General features: G+C 40.2%; 1 protein-coding gene across 2 annotated transcripts in view; it reads right to left on the bottom strand.

The window, feature by feature from the left end:
* Nucleotides 1–912: 912 nt before the first annotated feature.
* Nucleotides 913–19,812, bottom strand: part of LOC124113340 — a 51,041-nt gene continuing 32,141 nt past the window's right edge. For both annotated transcript variants that reach the window (XM_046473621.2, XM_046473620.2), the window contains exons 3-5: nucleotides 10,088–10,292; nucleotides 5,411–6,238; nucleotides 913–4,633 (exon numbers count right to left, since the gene is read on the bottom strand). In XM_046473621.2, the coding sequence (XP_046329577.2) occupies nucleotides 2,203–4,633; nucleotides 5,411–6,238; nucleotides 10,088–10,292 (3,464 nt within the window). In that variant the 3' untranslated portion in view covers nucleotides 913–2,202. The remainder of the gene's footprint in view (nucleotides 4,634–5,410; nucleotides 6,239–10,087; nucleotides 10,293–19,812) is intronic.

The following is a 19,812-nucleotide window of genomic DNA, read 5'->3' as shown; positions in this document are numbered from 1 at the left end:
CCACTAGACCACGGAGGCAGTCTCATCTGCAAGAAAACTAACTCACTTCAGGGCACAGGTTACAGAGTAAACATATAAACTGCCATTTAAAGTGAAGTTATTTGTTTCTATCAAAATTATATATTTTCAGAGACTAAGCATTAGTCTAGCTTTCACCTTTCCCTCGGATCTATCAGCGATGTTGAGAGGGCGGACTTGCGGCATGCGAAACAAACACACGTTAGTGGAGGCCGGTGGAGGATGTATTGTCAGCATTCTAACACATCAACACTGAATTCTCTTGTTGTAGAATACAATGTTCTTTAGAACGTTAATCAATGGACAGAAAACATTTGCATTTCGATTGATCTGTTCAGAACATAATTGATCTGAACAGTACAGCCTGCTCCCCTCGTAACACATTCCCTTGAAGTTTTTACTGAGACACAATACACAGGCACAGTGAGACCCCTTTCCTCACCTGTAAAGATCTGGGTTAGAATAGGCCTTCAGCAAGCCATGCTTGTCGTAAGAGTTGCTAACAGGATCGGGTGGTCAGGGTCACTGACTTGGTTGTTGCATGTCATCATATCACAATTGTGTGGATCGATGCTCTTGAAATATATCACTGGGTTGTCTGGTCCAGACTCAATTATTTACAGACCACCGTCATATCGCTGAGTATGGCATTAAATAACAAACAAAGCAACAAACAAACAAACAATAGACCACCGTAGTTGGAATACTGCTAAGTGAGGTGTTAAACAACACCAGTTATTAAGTGTTCAAATGCACAGTAAATGCGTGTTACTTCCCACATGTTGTAAGGAGAGCATGCTTGAACTCAAACAAAATCTGCACCAATCTAGACATGATCTTCTCTCGGTCTCTCCATGTGATAATATGAAACTTAAAAAAGACACTTCAAATAAGAAGGGTTTGCATGTTTTATTATTACTGAAAAATAAATCATTAATGTTTCTTTGAAACTATCAGCAAAACAAGCAAAAGTGATTTTCTGATTATATCACCCTGAACCTGTTGATATGAGATCTAAATATGGCCACAGAGGTCTAGCAAAGAACACCCTATGTGATAAGATCTCACTAATATTGATAATGTCAAACATTTGTTACAAATCTGTCATTATCTTTCTTGAAATGTCATTTGACAAGATTGACATGTAAACATTTGGTCCCTATTTTCTAGGGGATTGAGTGAGTCAGTGAAATTATGACTATATCACAGAAGATTAGAAATAATGCACAAAACATACAAGTGGTTGATAGGCACCTATACAGTTTACACATATTCCAGCATGATGACATCAATCACACTTTCAACCACTCCATGCTCACTGAACTCTTACAGTACTGGGAATCCATACTATCCTTGAGAGGAATATAACAAAATCTGTATAATAATAATACCGGTAATAATAATAACAAAAGTCATAACAGTGTCAGTGGAAGCTCTAACTTCACATTTAACATGTTCAACACAAAGTGAACTGACAAACTTCTACACCTTGACACTGGTGATATCAAAGGAAGGAATCTGTCTACTATATGTGTCGGTACCTCAAGGTGTAACATGGGCGTGTGCTGTGTTTGTGTGAGCCATTGAGATTCACTACAAAAATGCCTTCACCAGACAATATGGGAACACCGGTAACCTAAGAAAGATCCACCTATGGTGGCGAGATCATAGTGAACAAAGAAAGAAAGAAAAACAAATCATGTGTCATAACCATGATTAAACAGCAGCCAGTAATAATTGACTTAATTTCAAGGGAAACTAACTTGATAGACAGTTCATGTTTCGACAATATGCAACCTTGTTTTATTCATGTATGCATTCGATACATTCCATGTCTCAGAATCTTCACAATTACTAAAGAACATCAGGTTTCCAAAACAGAACACTTCAGAATAAATGTGTAGACAGAAAATTGCCTCTTAAAAGAAAAATGAAATTCTTAGAAATGTTACCTGAAACTATGACCCTTGTCTATCATTCTCAAACAAACAGCAGTCAAAACAGTGGCTTGTATATATAGAAAACTATATACGCTCAACAAACAAAGTCAAAGATAATTAGATATATTTGGGTGCTGTAATAGCTCTCCGGGTACCCTGCAGTACAACAAGGCCAATATGGCATACACTTGATTAAGTTGTCACACAATATTGTCACTTAGCAGCTCACTGCCAACAGTCAAGATTACCGTTGGCTTTCCAAGGTCTTCGGTCTATACACAGGAGCTGTGGACTTAGGTAAGGGCTTTTGCCCAAGGATAATGTCTGCACACTTCTCAGAAATCATGATTGTCGGGCCATTAAGATTACCACTAACCACACTTGGCATTATTGAGGCATCGACAACCCTGAGCCCATCAACACCAATCACTTTAGCCGAAGGATCAACAACAGCCATTGGGTCACTTGGCGAACCCATCTTACATGTGCAGGAAGGATGGTATGCACTGTCTGCCATGTTACGATTCAATTCATCAATATCTTTGTCACTTGTAATATTATATCCAGGAGCTATTTCCAGACCTCGGAACTCATCAAATGCCTTCTGGGCAAAGATTTCCCTTGTCAGTTTTACACTGTTTCTCATATCAACAATGTCTTCATGAGTGCTCAAGTAGTTAGCAACAATCCTTGGGTGCTGTGCTGGATCTCTGGATTTCAGTTTTATGAAGCCTCTACTGGTTGGTCTCAAAGTCCCCACATGAGCTTGGTAGGCATGGCAAGGTCCAGTCTTTCTACCATGGTCATTGACAGTTGAAGGCAGGAAGTGATACTGAATATCTGGATGGTCAATCCCTGGTCGAGTGCGGATAAATCCACCAGCTTCCAGATGAGCTGTTGCTCCATCCCCAGTGTTTGTGGTAAACCACTGCAAACCTATCCTGATCATGTTGTGTGGAAACTTCCATTGTGCCGAGTACAAGGTGATCTTCTTTGTACACTCCTGCTGTACATATACCTCAAGATGGTCCTGAAGATTTTCCCCAACTCCTGGCAGATTTGCTACAACTGGAATGTCCAGTTTCCTGAGGTCATCAGCATTGCCAATCCCTGACATCATCAACAGCTGTGGTGAGTTGATAGCTCCTCCACTGAGGATGACTTCCTTGTCAGCTCTCACTTCTTTCATGACCCCTCCTTGTTTGTACTCCAGACCAACTGCTCTGTTATTGTCAAAAACAATCTTCGTTGTCAATGCCCCTGTCTCAGTGTACAGATTGTCCCTGTATAGAGCTGGTCTGAGATATGCAGAAGCTGCGCTCCATCTCTTACCTTTATGAATCGTCATATCCATCAATCCAACCCCTTCCTGCTGAAAACCATTCAAGTCATCTGTGAATGGGTACCCTGCCTGAACTCCGGCATCAATGAAAGCTTGGAACAGAGGGTTATTGGTTTTCCCTCTTGACACATGTAGCGGTCCATCTCCTCCTCGGTAGTCATCAGGTCCTAGTTCATGTGTTTGTGATCTGCGGAAGTATGGGAGACAATCAGCATAGGACCACCCAGCTGCTCCCTCCCTCTCCCAACGGTCGTAGTCGTAGGCATGTCCTCTTATATAGACCATGGCATTGAGTGAGGATGATCCACCCCATACTCTGCCTCTTGGCCAGTACATGACTCTGTTGTTCATGCACTTCTCTGGCTCTGTCATGTAGTACCAGTTATACTGATCATCACAGAGGTTATACATTAAAGCTGCTGGCATATGTATTTTCCAAGTGTCATCCTTTGGTCCAGCTTCTAACAGAAGGACTCTGTTTTCAGGATCTTTACTGAGTCTGTTGGCTAAAACACAGCCAGCAGACCCTGCACCAACAATGACATAGTCATAGGTTGCGGGTTTGTCTTCTGAAGCTTTTAGCCTCAGGGCAGCAACCCTACTCAGATTTCTCCTGATCTGGATGAAAGGTGAATTGTTTGCCGAGGTACTAAAGAGTCTCCTGCCGGTGGAACCTCCAGACCCCTTCACTCCAGAGACTCCACTGGACACAACGTGGGGCAGGATCTCACTCACCACATCAACCAACAGGTCAGCATGAGGTTTCAGTTCAGAATGTGATCCAACTCCTGACAAGACTCCGATCTTCGAGGCAACATTAGCTGAAGATCCCATATGTAGATCTGACACTGTATCACCTACCACACACACAGCAGAGGGATCCACCTTCAGCTCGTCACAGATAAGTTTGAGGTTGTGTGCGGATGGTTTGGGCTGACTATGGGGGTCATCCCCACAAACCATCATGTCGACATAATTGAGCACGTCGAGTCCCATAAGATCACGTATGGAGGTTTCCCGAGTTGACCCAGTGCAAATAGCAATCTTCACACCAGATAACTTGAGGTTCTTAAAGACTTCTTTCACATCTTTGTCAAGTGATTTCGGTTTAGTATTTAAGATGACCTCACTGTCCTGCCAAGCTTGATTCATGATAAGGATGGCTTCTTCATAGTAGAAGCCTTCTGATGTGAGCAATTTGACGACAGCAGATTTCACCTCATGCATAGAGCCTTCGGCAAGGATGCCACTCTGGATTTTCCTGGAACTTTGGCATGCTCCCATCACATCAAACACCTTATTGGCCAGCTTCATGCCCGTGATTTGTTCAAGCCTGAAGTAAAAAAAGTGAAGCATTGTTCTTATTGTCATAGGGTTGAGTAAATAATAAACATAAATAATAATTATTGTCTATATTTGATCATTGTTGAAAGATACCTTGATTTTTATGTAAATGTCATTAAAATATGAGCAGATTTATTTCAATTCTGTTCTTCACATTTCATAAAATTAATTCAAATTTATCACATTGAAAAATATACCAGCTCGAGCATAGGTGCATAAACGTATGGCCATTATCATGTCATGTTGATTCCCTTAACAATTATGAACTAATTCAGTCCATTTTCATGATTATCAGCTGACTTTTTGCAATCAGTTATTACAGGGAAACCAAAAGCACATTTGTGACCAGCAAGGTCTTTAACTTATACTAACATGGCTAGCCATCTTTAGAAAGTCTCTATTAAGTTAATTTGTTCACACCTGTCATTTCCTCAAAACACCTATGCTTAGAAGCCTGTGCCAGGCTATTTTAATCATTGTCATGTGCCCTTGGTCCATTTTCACATTGACAGATTTACAAGTTGTTATAGGGATTGATGTGACATTTGCTATCAAAGTCTTCCATTATGGTCAAATTTTGGCCATGTTGTGTTATCAACATGGACACTTGGACCTGCAATTCCAAATGAATTCCATGTCCTGGAAGAAAGACGATATTTTTACTAGTCTGTGACCTTTTGATTCTTTAAGCAAATAAAGTATTGATTGTTTTGATATTTTTTCTTAGAAATAACATAACACAGAAAATAAAAGAAATTGTTCCCACCTTTCTGTTAACCTCTCAAGCCATTCTGTGTGTCGACTATGTGTACACAGCAGGGTACCATGAATGTCAAAGATGACCAGATCCATCTTCTTCTTGTCCACCATGCGGTCACTCACATCTCTGCATGCTTCTTCCAAGGAGTGCGGCTCAATCAGAATGCGATCATTGGCAGAGTAGGCATAGTACTCCTTCCACTTGTCATATGGCAGGATGAGAGGCAGGAGATCCTTCACGTTCTTCACCACATGGTCTGACAGAGCCAGGAGTTCTTCGGTGCCACATACTCCACTCAACACGCCCACACTCCAGCCCAGGTTGGCATTTCTTCCCATACCAACATCTGCAACTGTGTCCCCGACCATTACTGTGTCTGATGGATCAACACCAACTGCCTCACAGATCTTCCAGGCATTGTGGGGGTTGGGCTTGGGCAGCATGTTGGGGTCGTCTCCACAGACAACACAATCAACATAGTTGTTGAGACCCAGTTGACTGAGGGTGTTTATTGTGCCTGCACGGTTATCTGATGTGCAGATGGCAATCTTCATCCCATTGCCCCGAAGGATCCTGAACAAGGTTCTCAGATCAGTGGTTGTCCTCAGGACATCAGGGTTCCCTGCATCTCCCTCCAGCCAACTTCCCTTGATGACTTCCATGGATCTCTCAGGAGACAGGCCTTCTCCTACAAGCACCTTCTCCAATTCCTCGACTATCTCTGGCGTGGTTTTCTCCGCAAGGAGGCCAGGTAGAACTCGGTTTGACTTGTGGCAGAAGCCAAGGGTATCAAATATCTTCTCCTCAATGTCAAGCCCACTGGCGTTTGCAATACTGCAAGAAAAGAAATAAACACTTAACTTTGACTTCTGAAGAACAACATCTGGCAGGTGATAAATACTCTCAAGGAACAAGAAATATTTCATCTTACATAAGAGAAAAGCCTTTTCAAAATAACTGGGCATTAACATGCTGGTGATGCTACAGTCAGTTACAATGAACGTAAAGGTTTCATATATTTTTTTTACTCAAAGAAATTGCTCATGTTGGAGAACATTAGAACATTAATATGATTAAGTATTTCTTCATAATGATCAACACATATGATACAAATACTCCAGTATTGCAAATTAGAACGAAGAGTCCAAATTAACAACCTGAGCTTCTATTACCTTACTGGCTTTATCATAGATAAGTGAAATAGTATTGACTAGTTCAATTTTTTCACTAAGCTTGATATGTAGACAGCCTAGAAAGTACTTACATGGTATGTCATGGCCACCTTTTTTTAAAACAAGGGATGTGAACAATGTGATTTCATAATTATTCCATAACAATGATTACCTACCAGATGCAATGAACCACACAACCAACAATCGCTTGTTTATCGCTTATAGATCTCTATGACCACATGTAAAGTCCACTACAAAAGATTTCACTATTATGGTCACACATTAGGTAAAGTAAAGCAATGTCTGTCGCGGAGAGTGACTCCTGAAAACCCACACTGAAGCACATTGATGTCTCCTTGGGCAAGTGACTTTGTTCGAAATGTGCCTCTGTTCACCCAGCAGTGAATGTATACCTGGAAGGATGAGATGGCAATGTGGTTGTTTCCCTTCTAGCGCCTAAACGGCAGCTTGTGTTGTATATTCCCCAGGGAGCTAAGACCAGCAAAGCAAAGTGTGAATAAAAGTTGTTAAAAGAAGAACTCCAGTGGTTGCTGAGGGAACTATGGTGAATTAAGGTCCAAGGCCCTCGGGTACTGACATTGTACCTCTCGCTCATCCCATCAGGTTCAGGTGAAGGTACGCAAATCAACTTCAAATTACTATCATATAACATCTTAAAAATACCTTGGACACATGCCTATGCATGGAGTACAGCCCCACATTAATGGATTATTGTTATCATTAGGGTTCCAAGCCTGAAAGGCAAAGAGCCCTATTGTAATCATTCGATTCATTATATTTTTTTTTTATTAGGGCTCCAAGCCGAAAGGCTGTAGAGCCCTTTTGTAATCATTCGATTTATTATTAGGGCTCTATACCTAAAAGGTAAGAGCCCTATTTTAATCTACGATTTATTATTATTCTTTATTCTTCTTCTTATTATTCATTATTTGTTCCAATCATAACTCAAGAACCAATGCCCAGAATCTATTCAAAATTTGCACCAAGGTACCCAAGGTCCTGAAGCAGATACCCCAAAAATCCAAAGGCTGTAGGACCAACGGCCAAGGGCAAATAACCAAAAAACAAGTAACTTTTTAAGATGTATTTTGCCCTATTGCTCGGCAACCGCTACTTCGATTACTTTAAACTCTGCATGTGTCTGCTACTTCTGGTGTTTGACATTTTTTGTTCTTTGACTTTTGTCATTGTTCATGTGGTTTGGCAGCCATTTTGTATTCAAGGTTTTCACAGTGTGTTTTGGGTACATGTCTTCAAACGCATACAACTTCGAATCCACTGCATGAAATTCTTTCAAACTTTCTGAAAATTGTCTCCATACATAACACATCAAACGTTAACAGACGTTTATTGGATATCTTTCTTAGTTGCAGCCATATTGGATTTTGATTTTGATCAAATTTCTTTCCCAGAAATTTTACTTTCAACATCATATCTTGTAATGTTCTACACATAAACTATTGTCAGTTTACATCAAGTATGTACTTCACTTTTTGTTCTTGGTTGTATGCTAAAAGAAACGCCGCTTGGTAGTAATATTTGTTTTTAGTCAAAAGTTGTCATTTGAATACAAATACTGACGGAAGCCACCCAGAAATCTACGACTAACCCCCATTCACTGGTTTTCCAGAGACCCAACAGAAATAGCCAGTCTTGTTGTCAATGTCTTTTGCAATATGTATTACTACCCTTGAAGATCAGAGTTGGAGCTGGTCTTCAGCAACCCATGCTTGTCTTAAGAGGTGACTATGCTTGAGGTAATAGGCATCTAATGGGATCGGGTGGTCTTCAATTCCCAATTGCCAATGGGTACGGTACCTTACTTTTGATGGTGTTGTTAAAAGCAAACCATTTGAGGATTCGAAGATGGTCGAGGTCGGAAATGGGTTTAGAACACCCTGGGACACTCTGGCACACGCCAATTTTGTAGCAGCGATATGCCGCAAGCAGTACCTTACTTGTGACAGAGTTAGTACAAGCAAACCATTGTGCAAACCAGAAATGTGTTTAGAACACTCTGGGTCATTCTGGCACATGCCAATTTCGTAGCGGTGATGTCCTGCAAATGGTGACTATCTTTTGATAGAATATGTACAAGCAAACCATTTGAGGATTCGAACATGGTCAAAGTCGGAAATGGGTTGAGAACATCCTGGGACACCCCGGCACGTGATGTGTCGCAAGTGGTTTCTTACATGTGATGGCATTGGTACAAGCAAACCCTTTGAGGATTCGAACATAAACAAAATCGTAAATGGGTTTAGAACACCCTGGGAAACTCGGGCGAACACAATTTCGAAGTTGCGATATGCTGCAAGCGTTTCCTTACTTTTGACGGTGATGGTACATGCAAACCATTTGAGGATTTGAACATGGACGAGGTAGGAAATGGGTTCAAGCATACCATTTGAGAATTTGAATAAAGCTGAATTTTTTGCATATGTTTATGTGTGCATGTTACTTGGAGCCTCGGTGGCTGAGTGGGTTAGAACGCTGACTTTGTGTGCTGGCGATTAGGTGTCTCACTCTGGGTGTGTGGGTTCGAATCCCCAAAAAAGTATGTGAATTGGTGGAATAGGATCAAAGGTTTTGCTTAGTTCAGTTACTATATAGAAGTTAATTTTGGCGGATGGAAAACTTGCGTGGCCATTAACCCGCCCACCCCTAGACTTAAGGAATTAAGATTTTATGCAACATCCAACTTTTGAACTGGTTCCTGAGATATGGTTTACTTATGACAGGGTTTAAATCATCATTCAAGGTTTCAGAATGGGTGGGTGTTGTGGCTTCAAATGTGACGTCAAAATATTCAAAGTCTAATAGGGCCTTAAACATGCCACAAGTTGAATTCATTTCAACCTTTGCTTCAGGTGAGTGAGTGATTGATTGATTGATTGATTGATTGATTGATTGATTGATTGATTGATTGATTGATTGATTGATTGATTGATTGATTGATTGATTGAGTGAGTGAGTGAGTGAGTATGGTTTTATGCCACTTTTAGCAATATTCCAGCAATATCACATTTAGGGACACCACCTGGGGCTTGTCTTGCGTGAAGAGCAAACCCTTGGACCACTAGGCTACCCCACCGCCACTCCTTGTCATAGGAGGCAATTGACAGGATCGAGTGGTCAGGCATACTGACTTGGTTAATGCATGTCATCTCATTCCAGTTGTGTCGATCGATGCTCTAGATGTCAATCACAGGATTGTCTGGTCCAGACATGATTATTTACAGACAGCTGCCATATACCTGGAATGTTGCTGAGTGTGATGTTAAACAAACAAACACACACAAACATACTGGTTTTCACTGACATTGTGGATTGTTTCCGTGATAAAGTTGTGATGTTATTGACTCAGAAATAAAACAACATTTACACATTCCCTGTCACTCACAATTAATCAAAACAAAACAGAGAATAACATATCTGACATGTCTCACAAAATGAACAAGTACATAAGCACACAACAGTTGACACCTACTTTGATGCCAGGCGTTTGGCCCATGGTGTCCACATGGTATGAAAGCAGATCAGAGTCCCATCTTTGTCGAAAATCACCAACTTAGCCTTCTTCATATTGCTCTTGCGATGAGAGACACTCTTTATGGTTTCTTGAATGAACTCTCGTTTTGTACATTTCTCTTGTTGCCTTTGGTGACTGGTGGTAGATAGTTGGGATAGACATGCTGAAAAAAAAGATAAAAAACTCTTACCATGTTATCTTGTCCTATTAATGTTGTGGATTCTTGACTTGACAGTCTAATCATACAGCACATATACTGGAGACCACCTAATAGTGTCAAGTGACTTTAAGCTCCATAGCAGTGATGTACTGTCGGCACTTATACATTTTCAGTGACAATTTCGATAGGCATCTGGTTTACTTCAGAAACAAACTTTATTCTACCATGACATTGAAGAATGTTAGAAAAAGATTTAGGCATCTATTTCCTTAAATTTACATGCCTACATTTTAACAGTTTTACATACTCGGAGCATTATATTTGTCCATAGATTGTATTCAATTGCCATAGTACTTTCTGCTGGCAAACCCCCAAGTAAAAAGGACAGAAAGGTATCGTAATCATCGTTCCAGATACTAGAAAAAGTTGTCACATCTAGTAAATCCATAATAGACTCTATAAGAATATTTCTTTGTTGTTGAGTCTTTTTACAATACATAAACACATGTTTGATAATATCAAAAGCAAATGTGCTGCATAAACATTCATCAGATTGTATACTGTAGGTGCTAAGACATAATAAATATGCTAAATCATAGAAGTCTTCCGGCCTTTCAATTGTTAGTAACCAAAGTCTGTGTACCTTAGGTGATCGTATAAGAGAGTATCGTTTTAGGTTTTCTCGTGAATGAATCTCTGCATGAATTATGTTACAGTCACATACGCTTATTTGTTCTTTAACTCGACTCGCCCATGCACGTTTTGGGTGGAAATGAGAATAGGTGGTGTAGGTGTTTATATCATTATTGAGTTCATACTTGTTTACTAGTGAAAGCACGTGGTATACGGGTGACATTTTACATTTATCATCTTTTTCTTTAATTGTATCGAGTTCATACTGTGCTGCAATAGTCTTTTAAACGCAAAGTTAATCTTTTTACAAAAATAACGTTGAATAATTTCAAACATTTCGTATTCCTTTGGTGACAGTTTACCCAATACACTACAAGTAAATAATCCACATGGTAAAATTACCCTTTCCCATATACGAACAGCTGGGATAGGATTTAAACCACCAAAATATAGTCCATGATTACAATTTATATTGACTAACATTCTGAGTTTTTCACTAATTAGATAGGTACGTTCTAAGGTTTTCTTTGATGTACTTAGAAGCAATCCAGCATAAGTTACATTTTCCTTTTTAGGAAGTACTTGTGAACCAATGTAGACACATTGACAGACAGATTTGCGAATATTCCCGAACAGTAGAAATGCACTTTTACTGGCATTATATTTCAAATGCCATCTATTAGCATATGTGTTTATATATCATTCAGTAGACATTGCAGTCCGTCAGGGGAGCTGCTCAACAGCGTAGTATCGTCTGCTAATAGGATGCCGGGTGTATTACCCCATGGAAGACACAGACCATGCCCTGATTCATCAAGTGAATACAACAAGTCATTAATATACAGAGTAAAAAGCCATGCCGATAAAACGCGACCCTGACCAACACCTTGCTTGACATGCAACACATTTGAGGTAAAACCTCCAATGCTTACACATGACTGCATTGAAGTATATATTGTGCGTAAAAGTCGTCATAATTTTCCATTAATACCAAAGTTATACAATTTAAAAAAAAGACATTTAGCCAGACTCTGTCAAAAGCTTTCCTGTTGTCGAGAGAAGCGCAATAAACTGGAGACTGTCTTTCATTGTAATAAGCTATGCTTTCCATTAATGTAAACAGGGCAGTTTCTGCCCCAGCCCCTCTCCTAAATCCAAATTGAAAGGGGTGGGGGAAGCCTTTAGATTTATTTGCCCACTCTTCAATTCTATTCAGCAGAAGTCTTTTGAACAGTTTACTTAATACAGGAGTGAGGGCAATACCTCCGTAGTTAGTGGGGTCATCTTTACATTTACCATGGCCTTTATGGATAGGTTAAATCTTTCCAACGTTAAACATTTTAGGTACATATTCAGGAGAAACAATTTTATTAGAGAATATAACAAGGTGATGGATGATAGAGTATTTGATATGTTCATTTACTAGGTGACTTTCCACTTTTTAGACGTTTTATAGTCAACGTGGAACTAACGTCACTGTTCCCTTGGTCATTATACGATTCATTTTCAATCTGTTCCATGCGAATATTTACATAATCAGTAAAATCTGAGTCAAAATTGATATCATGATTTGGCATTTATAAATCCTTGAAATATTTGGAAAACAGATTACAAATTCCTTCCTGTGTATTACAGGAATCTTCATTATACACAAGCGTCTGGATTTGTTCCTTCCTTCTTTTATATTTCTTGGTTACTCTAAAGTACTCCGTTATATCAACCTCAGCTGCTTCATAATATTTCCTGAAACTTTTTGTCTTTAAGCTTCCTGCTTCCTAAAGATATGTTTTGCTCTTTTATACTCAATGTAATTTACATCCTCTTTATCATGAGATTTACCATTATAGATCCATTCATTACGACGTTGTCGCATTGTACGATGCAACGTGTTTAAATTATCTTTTTTCCAGTATGATTTTAAATGAGATTGGAATTTTGAAGATATACTCAGTTTAGCTGCAGCATGTGACGATTGTAGGATACAGCCGTGATAATTTTCAATGTATTCACGAGGAGATGCGTACTGAGTCTCGTCAAACTGAGTACATCTAAAATAGTTTTCAGTTTCATATCGGTATAACATAAAGTCTACGTCATTAGCTTTACGTCAGTTAAGATGTTCACCGCCTTAGTGGCGTGGCTGGGAATCCATACTCAGACATAGGAATATTTGACAATGGTCCGATACTGAGTATTGAACTCCTGTATCTAAAGTATAACCAACAACGTTACTAACATGTTGGAGATTAATAAAAACAGTGAAAAAGTATGATAGATTATGTGTTCATTAATCTCCAACATGTTAGTAACGCTGTTGGTTATACTTTAGATACAGGAGTTCAATACTCAGTATCGGACCATTGTCAATGTGACAGTATTCCTAGATTTCGACCACGTGGCTAGGACCATCTCTTATGTTACATTGTTTCTTACAGTATTCCTAGATGTACTACAACGTGGCTAGGACCACCTCTAATGTTACATTGTTCCTGACACTATTCCTAGATGAACTACCACGTGGCCAGGACCACCTCTTATGTTACATTGTTCCTGACAGTATTCCTAGATGTACTACCACGTGGCTAGGACCATCCGTTATGTTACATTGTTCCTGACAGTATTCCTAGATGTACTACCACGTGGCCAGGACCACCTCTTATGTTACATTATTCCTGACAGTATTCCATGATGTACTACCACGTGGCTAGGACCATCCGTTATGTTACATTGTTCCTGACAGTATTCCTAGATGTACTACCACATGGCTAGGACCATCCCTTATGTTACATTGTTCCTGACAGTATTCCTAGATGTACTACCACATGGCTAGGACCATCCCTTATGTTACATTGTTCCTGACAGTATTCCTAGATGTACTACCACGTGGCCAGGACCACCTCTTATGTTACATTGTTCCTGACAGTATTCCTAGATGTACTACAACGTGGCTAGGACCATCCGTTATGTTACATTGTTCCTGACAGTATTCCTAGATGTACTACCACATGGCTAGGACCATCCCTTATGTTACATTGTTCCTGACAGTATTCCTAGATGTACTACCACATGGCTAGGACCATCCCTTATGTTACATTGTTCCTGACAGTATTCCTAGATGTACTACCACGTGGCTAGGACCATCCCTTATGTTACATTGTTCCTGACAGAATTCCTAGATGTACTACCACGTGGCTAGGACCACCTCTTATGTTACATTGTTCCTGACAGTATTCCTAGATGTACTACCACGTGGCTAGGACCACCTCTTATGTTACATTGTTCCTGACAGTATTCCCAGATGTTCGACCACGTGGCTAGGACCATCCCTTATGTTACATTGTTCCTGACAGTATTCCTAGATGTACTACCACATGGCTAGAGCCATCTCTTATGTTACAATGTTCCTGACAGTATTCCTAGATGTACTACCACATGGCTAGGACCATCCCTTATGTTACATTGTTCCTGACAGTATTCCTAGATGTACTACCACGTGGCTAGGACCATCCCTTATGTTACATTGTTCCTGACAGTATTCATAGATGTACTACCACATGGCTAGGACCACCTCTTATGTCACATTGTTTCTTACAGTATTCCTAGATGTACTACCACGTGGCTAGGACCATCTCTTATGTTACATTGTTTCTTACAGCATTCATAGATGTACTTCCACGTGGCTAGGACCATCCCTTATGTTACATTGTTCCTGACAGAATTCCTAGATGTACTACCACGTGGCTAGGACCACCTCTTATGTCACATTGTTCCTGACAGAATTCCTAGATGTACTTCCACGTGGCTAGGACCATCTCTTATGTTACATTGTTCCTGACAGTATTCCTAGATGTACTACCACGTGGCTAGGACCATCCCTTATGTTACATTGTTCCTGACAGAATTCCTAGATGTACTACCACGTGGCTAGGACCACCTCTTATGTTACATTGTTCCTGACAGTATTCCTAGATGTACTACCACGTGGCTAGGACCACCTCTTATGTTACATTGTTCCTGACAGTATTCCCAGATGTTCGACCACGTGGCTAGGACCATCCCTTATGTTACATTGTTCCTGACAGTATTCCTAGATGTACTACCACATGGCTAGGGCCATCTCTTATGTTACAATGTTCCTGACAGTATTCCTAGATGTACTACCACATGGCTAGGACCATCCCTTATGTTACATTGTTCCTGACAGTATTCCTAGATGTACTACCACATGGCTAGGACCATCCCTTATGTTACATTGTTCCTGACAGTATTCATAGATGTACTACCACATGGCTAGGACCACCTCTTATGTCACATTGTTTCTTACAGTATTCCTAGATGTACTACCACGTGGCTAGGACCATCTCTTATGTTACATTGTTTCTTACAGCATTCATAGATGTACTTCCACGTGGCTAGGACCATCCCTTATGTTACATTGTTCCTGACAGAATTCCTAGATGTACTACCACGTGGCTAGGACCACCTCTTATGTCACATTGTTCCTGACAGAATTCCTAGATGTACTTCCACGTGGCTAGGACCATCTCTTATGTTACATTGTTCCTGATAGTATTCCTAGATGTACTACCACGTGGCTATGACCACCTCTTATGTCACATTGTTTCTTACAGTATTCCTAGATGTACTACCACGTGGCTAGGACCATCCCTTACGTTACATTGTTCCTGACAGTATTCCTAGATGTACCACCACAGAGTCAAGGACCAACCTGTAGGTCCCGTGACCAAATCATGGAAACAAAGGTTTGAAAGTGTTTTTGAGTTTCCTGATGTAGACTGAACAATTTTGACTTTGGCTGCCCGGTTGAAAATCCCGGGCATTTTGGGGAAGGGTCAACAAAGGTCACACAGGGGTCAAAATTCAAAATTGTGTCGATATGCATATCACATTACTCGTCCAGTCATAAGGAACCTAGAAATATATAGTTTGTTATACTTCCGACCTTAAATGGGGTAGCTTTGGCCAAAAACGTTGAAAGGTCAACGCACTTTTGGCAGTCGGTGAAATTCACAAACACAGTTAACATTGTCCGATAGTCATGATTTTAGTGTCTAATAATATGTTTTCTGACATGACAAATTCAACCATGCAACTTTTAAAAGTAAAAAGGGTTACCTTGACCTTGAAAATCGAAAATGGTTGCCATGCTTCAGCAAAGTCATTGGAAACAGGATCCTTGGCCAATAACGCAGCATATTTCAGAATCCATTGTCCAGAAATGCTTACTTGCCAATACGGTATACACAGCTAGCACTGCCTCAACATCTGAGTGATGCCAGAGCAAATTGCTCTGTAGAATCGGACACAGATTCTAGATTCAAGTGATTGTGACAGTGATTCCGACTCTGCATCTGATCGGTATGACACAGAGTAGGATGATGAACTGTGCACTAAAGTAAGGTTAGAAAAGCATTACTGGACAATGGATTCTGAAATATGCTGCGTTATTGGCCAAGGATCCTGTGACTTTGCTGAAGCATTACAATTCTTCATGCAGCCAACCATTTTCGATTTTCAAGGCCAAAGTAACCCTTTTTACTTTTAAAAGTTGCTTGGTTGAATTTGTCATGTCAGAAAACAAATTATTAGACACTAAAATCATGACTATCGGACAATGGTAACTGTGTTTGTGAATTTCACCGACTGCCAAAAGTGCGTTGACCTTTCAACGTTTTTGGCCAAAGCTACCCCATTTAAGGTCGGAAGTATAACAAACTATATATTTCTAGGTTTCATATGACTGGACGAGTAATATGATATGCATATCGATACAATTTTGAATTTTGACCCCTGTGTGACCTTTGTTGACCCTTCCCCAAAATGCCCGGGATTTTCAACCGGGCAGCCCAAGTCAAAATTGTTCAGTATACATCAGGAAACTCAAAAACACTTTCAAACCTTTGTTTCCATGATTTGGTCACGGGACCTACAGGTTGGTCTTCTAGTAACATGGCTAGGACCATCCCTTATGTTACATTGTTCCTGACAGTATTCCTAGATGTACTACAACGTGGCTAGGACCATCCCTTATTGTACATTGTTCCTGACAGTATTCCTAGATGTACTACCACATGGCTAGGACCATCCCTTATGTTACATTGTTCCTGACAGTATTCCTAGATGTACTACCACGTGGCTAGGACCATCCCTTATGTTACATTGTTCCTGACAGTATTTCATAGATGTACTACCACGTGGCTAGGGCCATCCCTTATGTTACATTGTTCCTGACAGTATTCCTAGATGTACTACCACATGGCTAGGGCCACCTCTTATGTTACATTGTTCCTGACAGTATTCCTAGATGTACTACCACGTGGCTAGGGCCATCCCTTATGTTACATTGTTCCTGACAGTATTCCTAGATGTACTACCACGTGGCTAGGACCATCCCTTATGTTACATTGTTCCTGACAGTATTCCTAGATGTACTACCACGTGGCTAGGACCATCCCTTATGTTACATTGTTCCTGACAGTATTCCTAGATGTACTACCACGTGGCTAGGACCATCCCTTATGTTACATTGTTCCTGACAGTAGTCCTAGATGTACTACCACATGGCTAGGACAATCTGTTATGTTACATTGTTCCTGAGGTGTGTGTGTGTGTGTGTGTGTGTGTGTGTGTGTGTGTGTGTGTGTGTGTTTTAACGCTGCACTCAGCAATATTCCAGCTATATGACGGTGATCTGTAAATAACTGAGTCTGGACCAGACAATCCAGTGATTGCCATCAAGAGCATAGATCCATGCAGTTGGGATCGATGACATGCATCAACCAAGTCAGCAAGTGTTGTATATAGTACTTTTCACCCATTGTAAGTGCATTCAGTTAAGTTTTGCATCCCCTGTGTAATATATTCTGTGTTTTCAAGGGTGTAAGTAAATACATGTAGAGTGGCTCGTCCACGGTCTAAGGGAAATCACTCTGTCAGTCCTCTGGAAGTTGTGCCGCTTAGCGCACTGTCAAATTGAATGCGCTTACATCATTGGCCGACGTATCTTTGTCAGCCATGATTTACGAAACAGTCGCCCAGTCAGTGTTCACGGACGACATGGTAGCGAAGGACAGTCAAGGTCATTTGTCGTTTTAGTACTCACACAGATATATGATGTGTATCGCTGTCAAACATGTACACAAACTCCTCAGGCAATGTTTTCACGCAAAAGTTAGGATAAAAAGCACTATTTGTCCACACCTCGCTGATCGTTCATATTTGAGGTCACGTGACCTCCCACATTTTCATGTACATCGTTTGGCATACTTTCGTTGTATATTTTGTAAGAACACACTTCAAGCATATAGCATAATCATTGTAAATATAACTTTTCTGCATTAAAACATCATAATTGAGCTGAACCAATATAAGTTACAGCACATCCCATTTCATAGCATAGCAACTGCCTCAGTTAAAGGGAGGTAATTCTTGTTGTCTTGTTTACACACTGACTTTACGACACTTCACAATGTAATGCAGTTTGACTCAATAATCATTTATAAGATAATCTGTAATTTCTTAGTTTTCATTTGTAAGAACCAACTATTGGGAGTATAATTCATTAAGGTATTATTTCCACACAGAACATATGCCAAGTATATATAGGTAGTTCACTTTTATAGAGTATACAGTATGGATATTTAGCATCTTACTGGTGTTATGGTTACCATTAATGCATGGATTTATCTTTTATGGTTTCTTGAAAGTTGATATTAATGTTATCAACTAGTTCCAATGCAAGTTGTGTTGATGGGTCTTGTCATCTAATGTTGACATTGAAAATATAAGTAACCAAGAACTAGTTGGGTATTATAATACTTTATTGTATGCCTAGTATAGTTAATGAGTGTTGATATTTTATCCGTTGCGCCACACCAAGTTGAAAACTTGAAGCATAAACATGTATAAACATGACGTATCTTTGTCAGCCATGTTTTATGAAACATAAAACAAACGTGACCCTAATTCTTTGTTGTTTTCAGTCAATCTGAGTGATTGTGACCTGGGTAACACTTGCCTGACCACCCGTTCCCATTAGTCGCCTCTCATGAGCAGTATAGTCACCTGTTCCTAACTGGGTCATAACTGATAATACCTCATGGAGGACCAGCATGTCCATATGGAAATTCCCCGCTGAGTCATCCACAATGACAAAGCATTCCTTCTGAACCAGGGAAACTTGCTCTCCTAACATCATCTGCTTATCAGTTATAACAGATTGTTCAAGCTTTTTGTTGTCTAATGTATGACTTAACTAGCACTATATAGCTATATTGGTATCTGGGTCAACCAGTGTCTGGTCACTATCCCCAAGCCCAATCCTAGTACATTTTTGCCTCGACAAAAGTAGATGATTCAATGATTCATGGGAAATTGACCATCCTTAGAATTCAGTACCACAACTCTTTGTGAGACAGACCATTAGCGGAAGTGATAAACTCCAGGCCATAAGCCTGTTTACACACAAGTTTTCATGTCAGCCACACCTAAATTACCATCCAGCTTACACTGGTCCTAAATTACCATCAAGTATACACTGGTCCTATATTACCATCCAGCTTACACTGGTCCTAAATTACCATCCAGCTTACACTGGTCCTAAATTACCATCAAGTATACACTGGTCCTAAATTACCATCCAGCTTACACTGGTCCTAAATTACCATCAAGTATACACTGGTCCTAAATTACCATCCAGCTTACACTGGTCCTAAATTACTGTAGCAGGTTAGGGTGGTGCAAATCTCACAGTTAAGACCAACGCCTGCTGGGGGTGAGTCGTGACCAAGAAGCCACAAGTTTATTTTCCATACCACTATTCACCCGAATGTATGGCACTCAGTCGATAGTAGGCCAAATCACTTGTCAC

The sequence above is a fragment of the Haliotis rufescens genome, unplaced genomic scaffold, assembly GCF_023055435.1.
Source record: "Haliotis rufescens isolate VD_foot unplaced genomic scaffold, xgHalRufe1.0.p SCAF_19, whole genome shotgun sequence".
NCBI lineage: Eukaryota > Metazoa > Mollusca > Gastropoda > Lepetellida > Haliotidae > Haliotis > Haliotis rufescens.
Note: the sequence above shows the minus strand (reverse complement) of the source record. Positions and strands in the feature narration are given on the sequence as shown.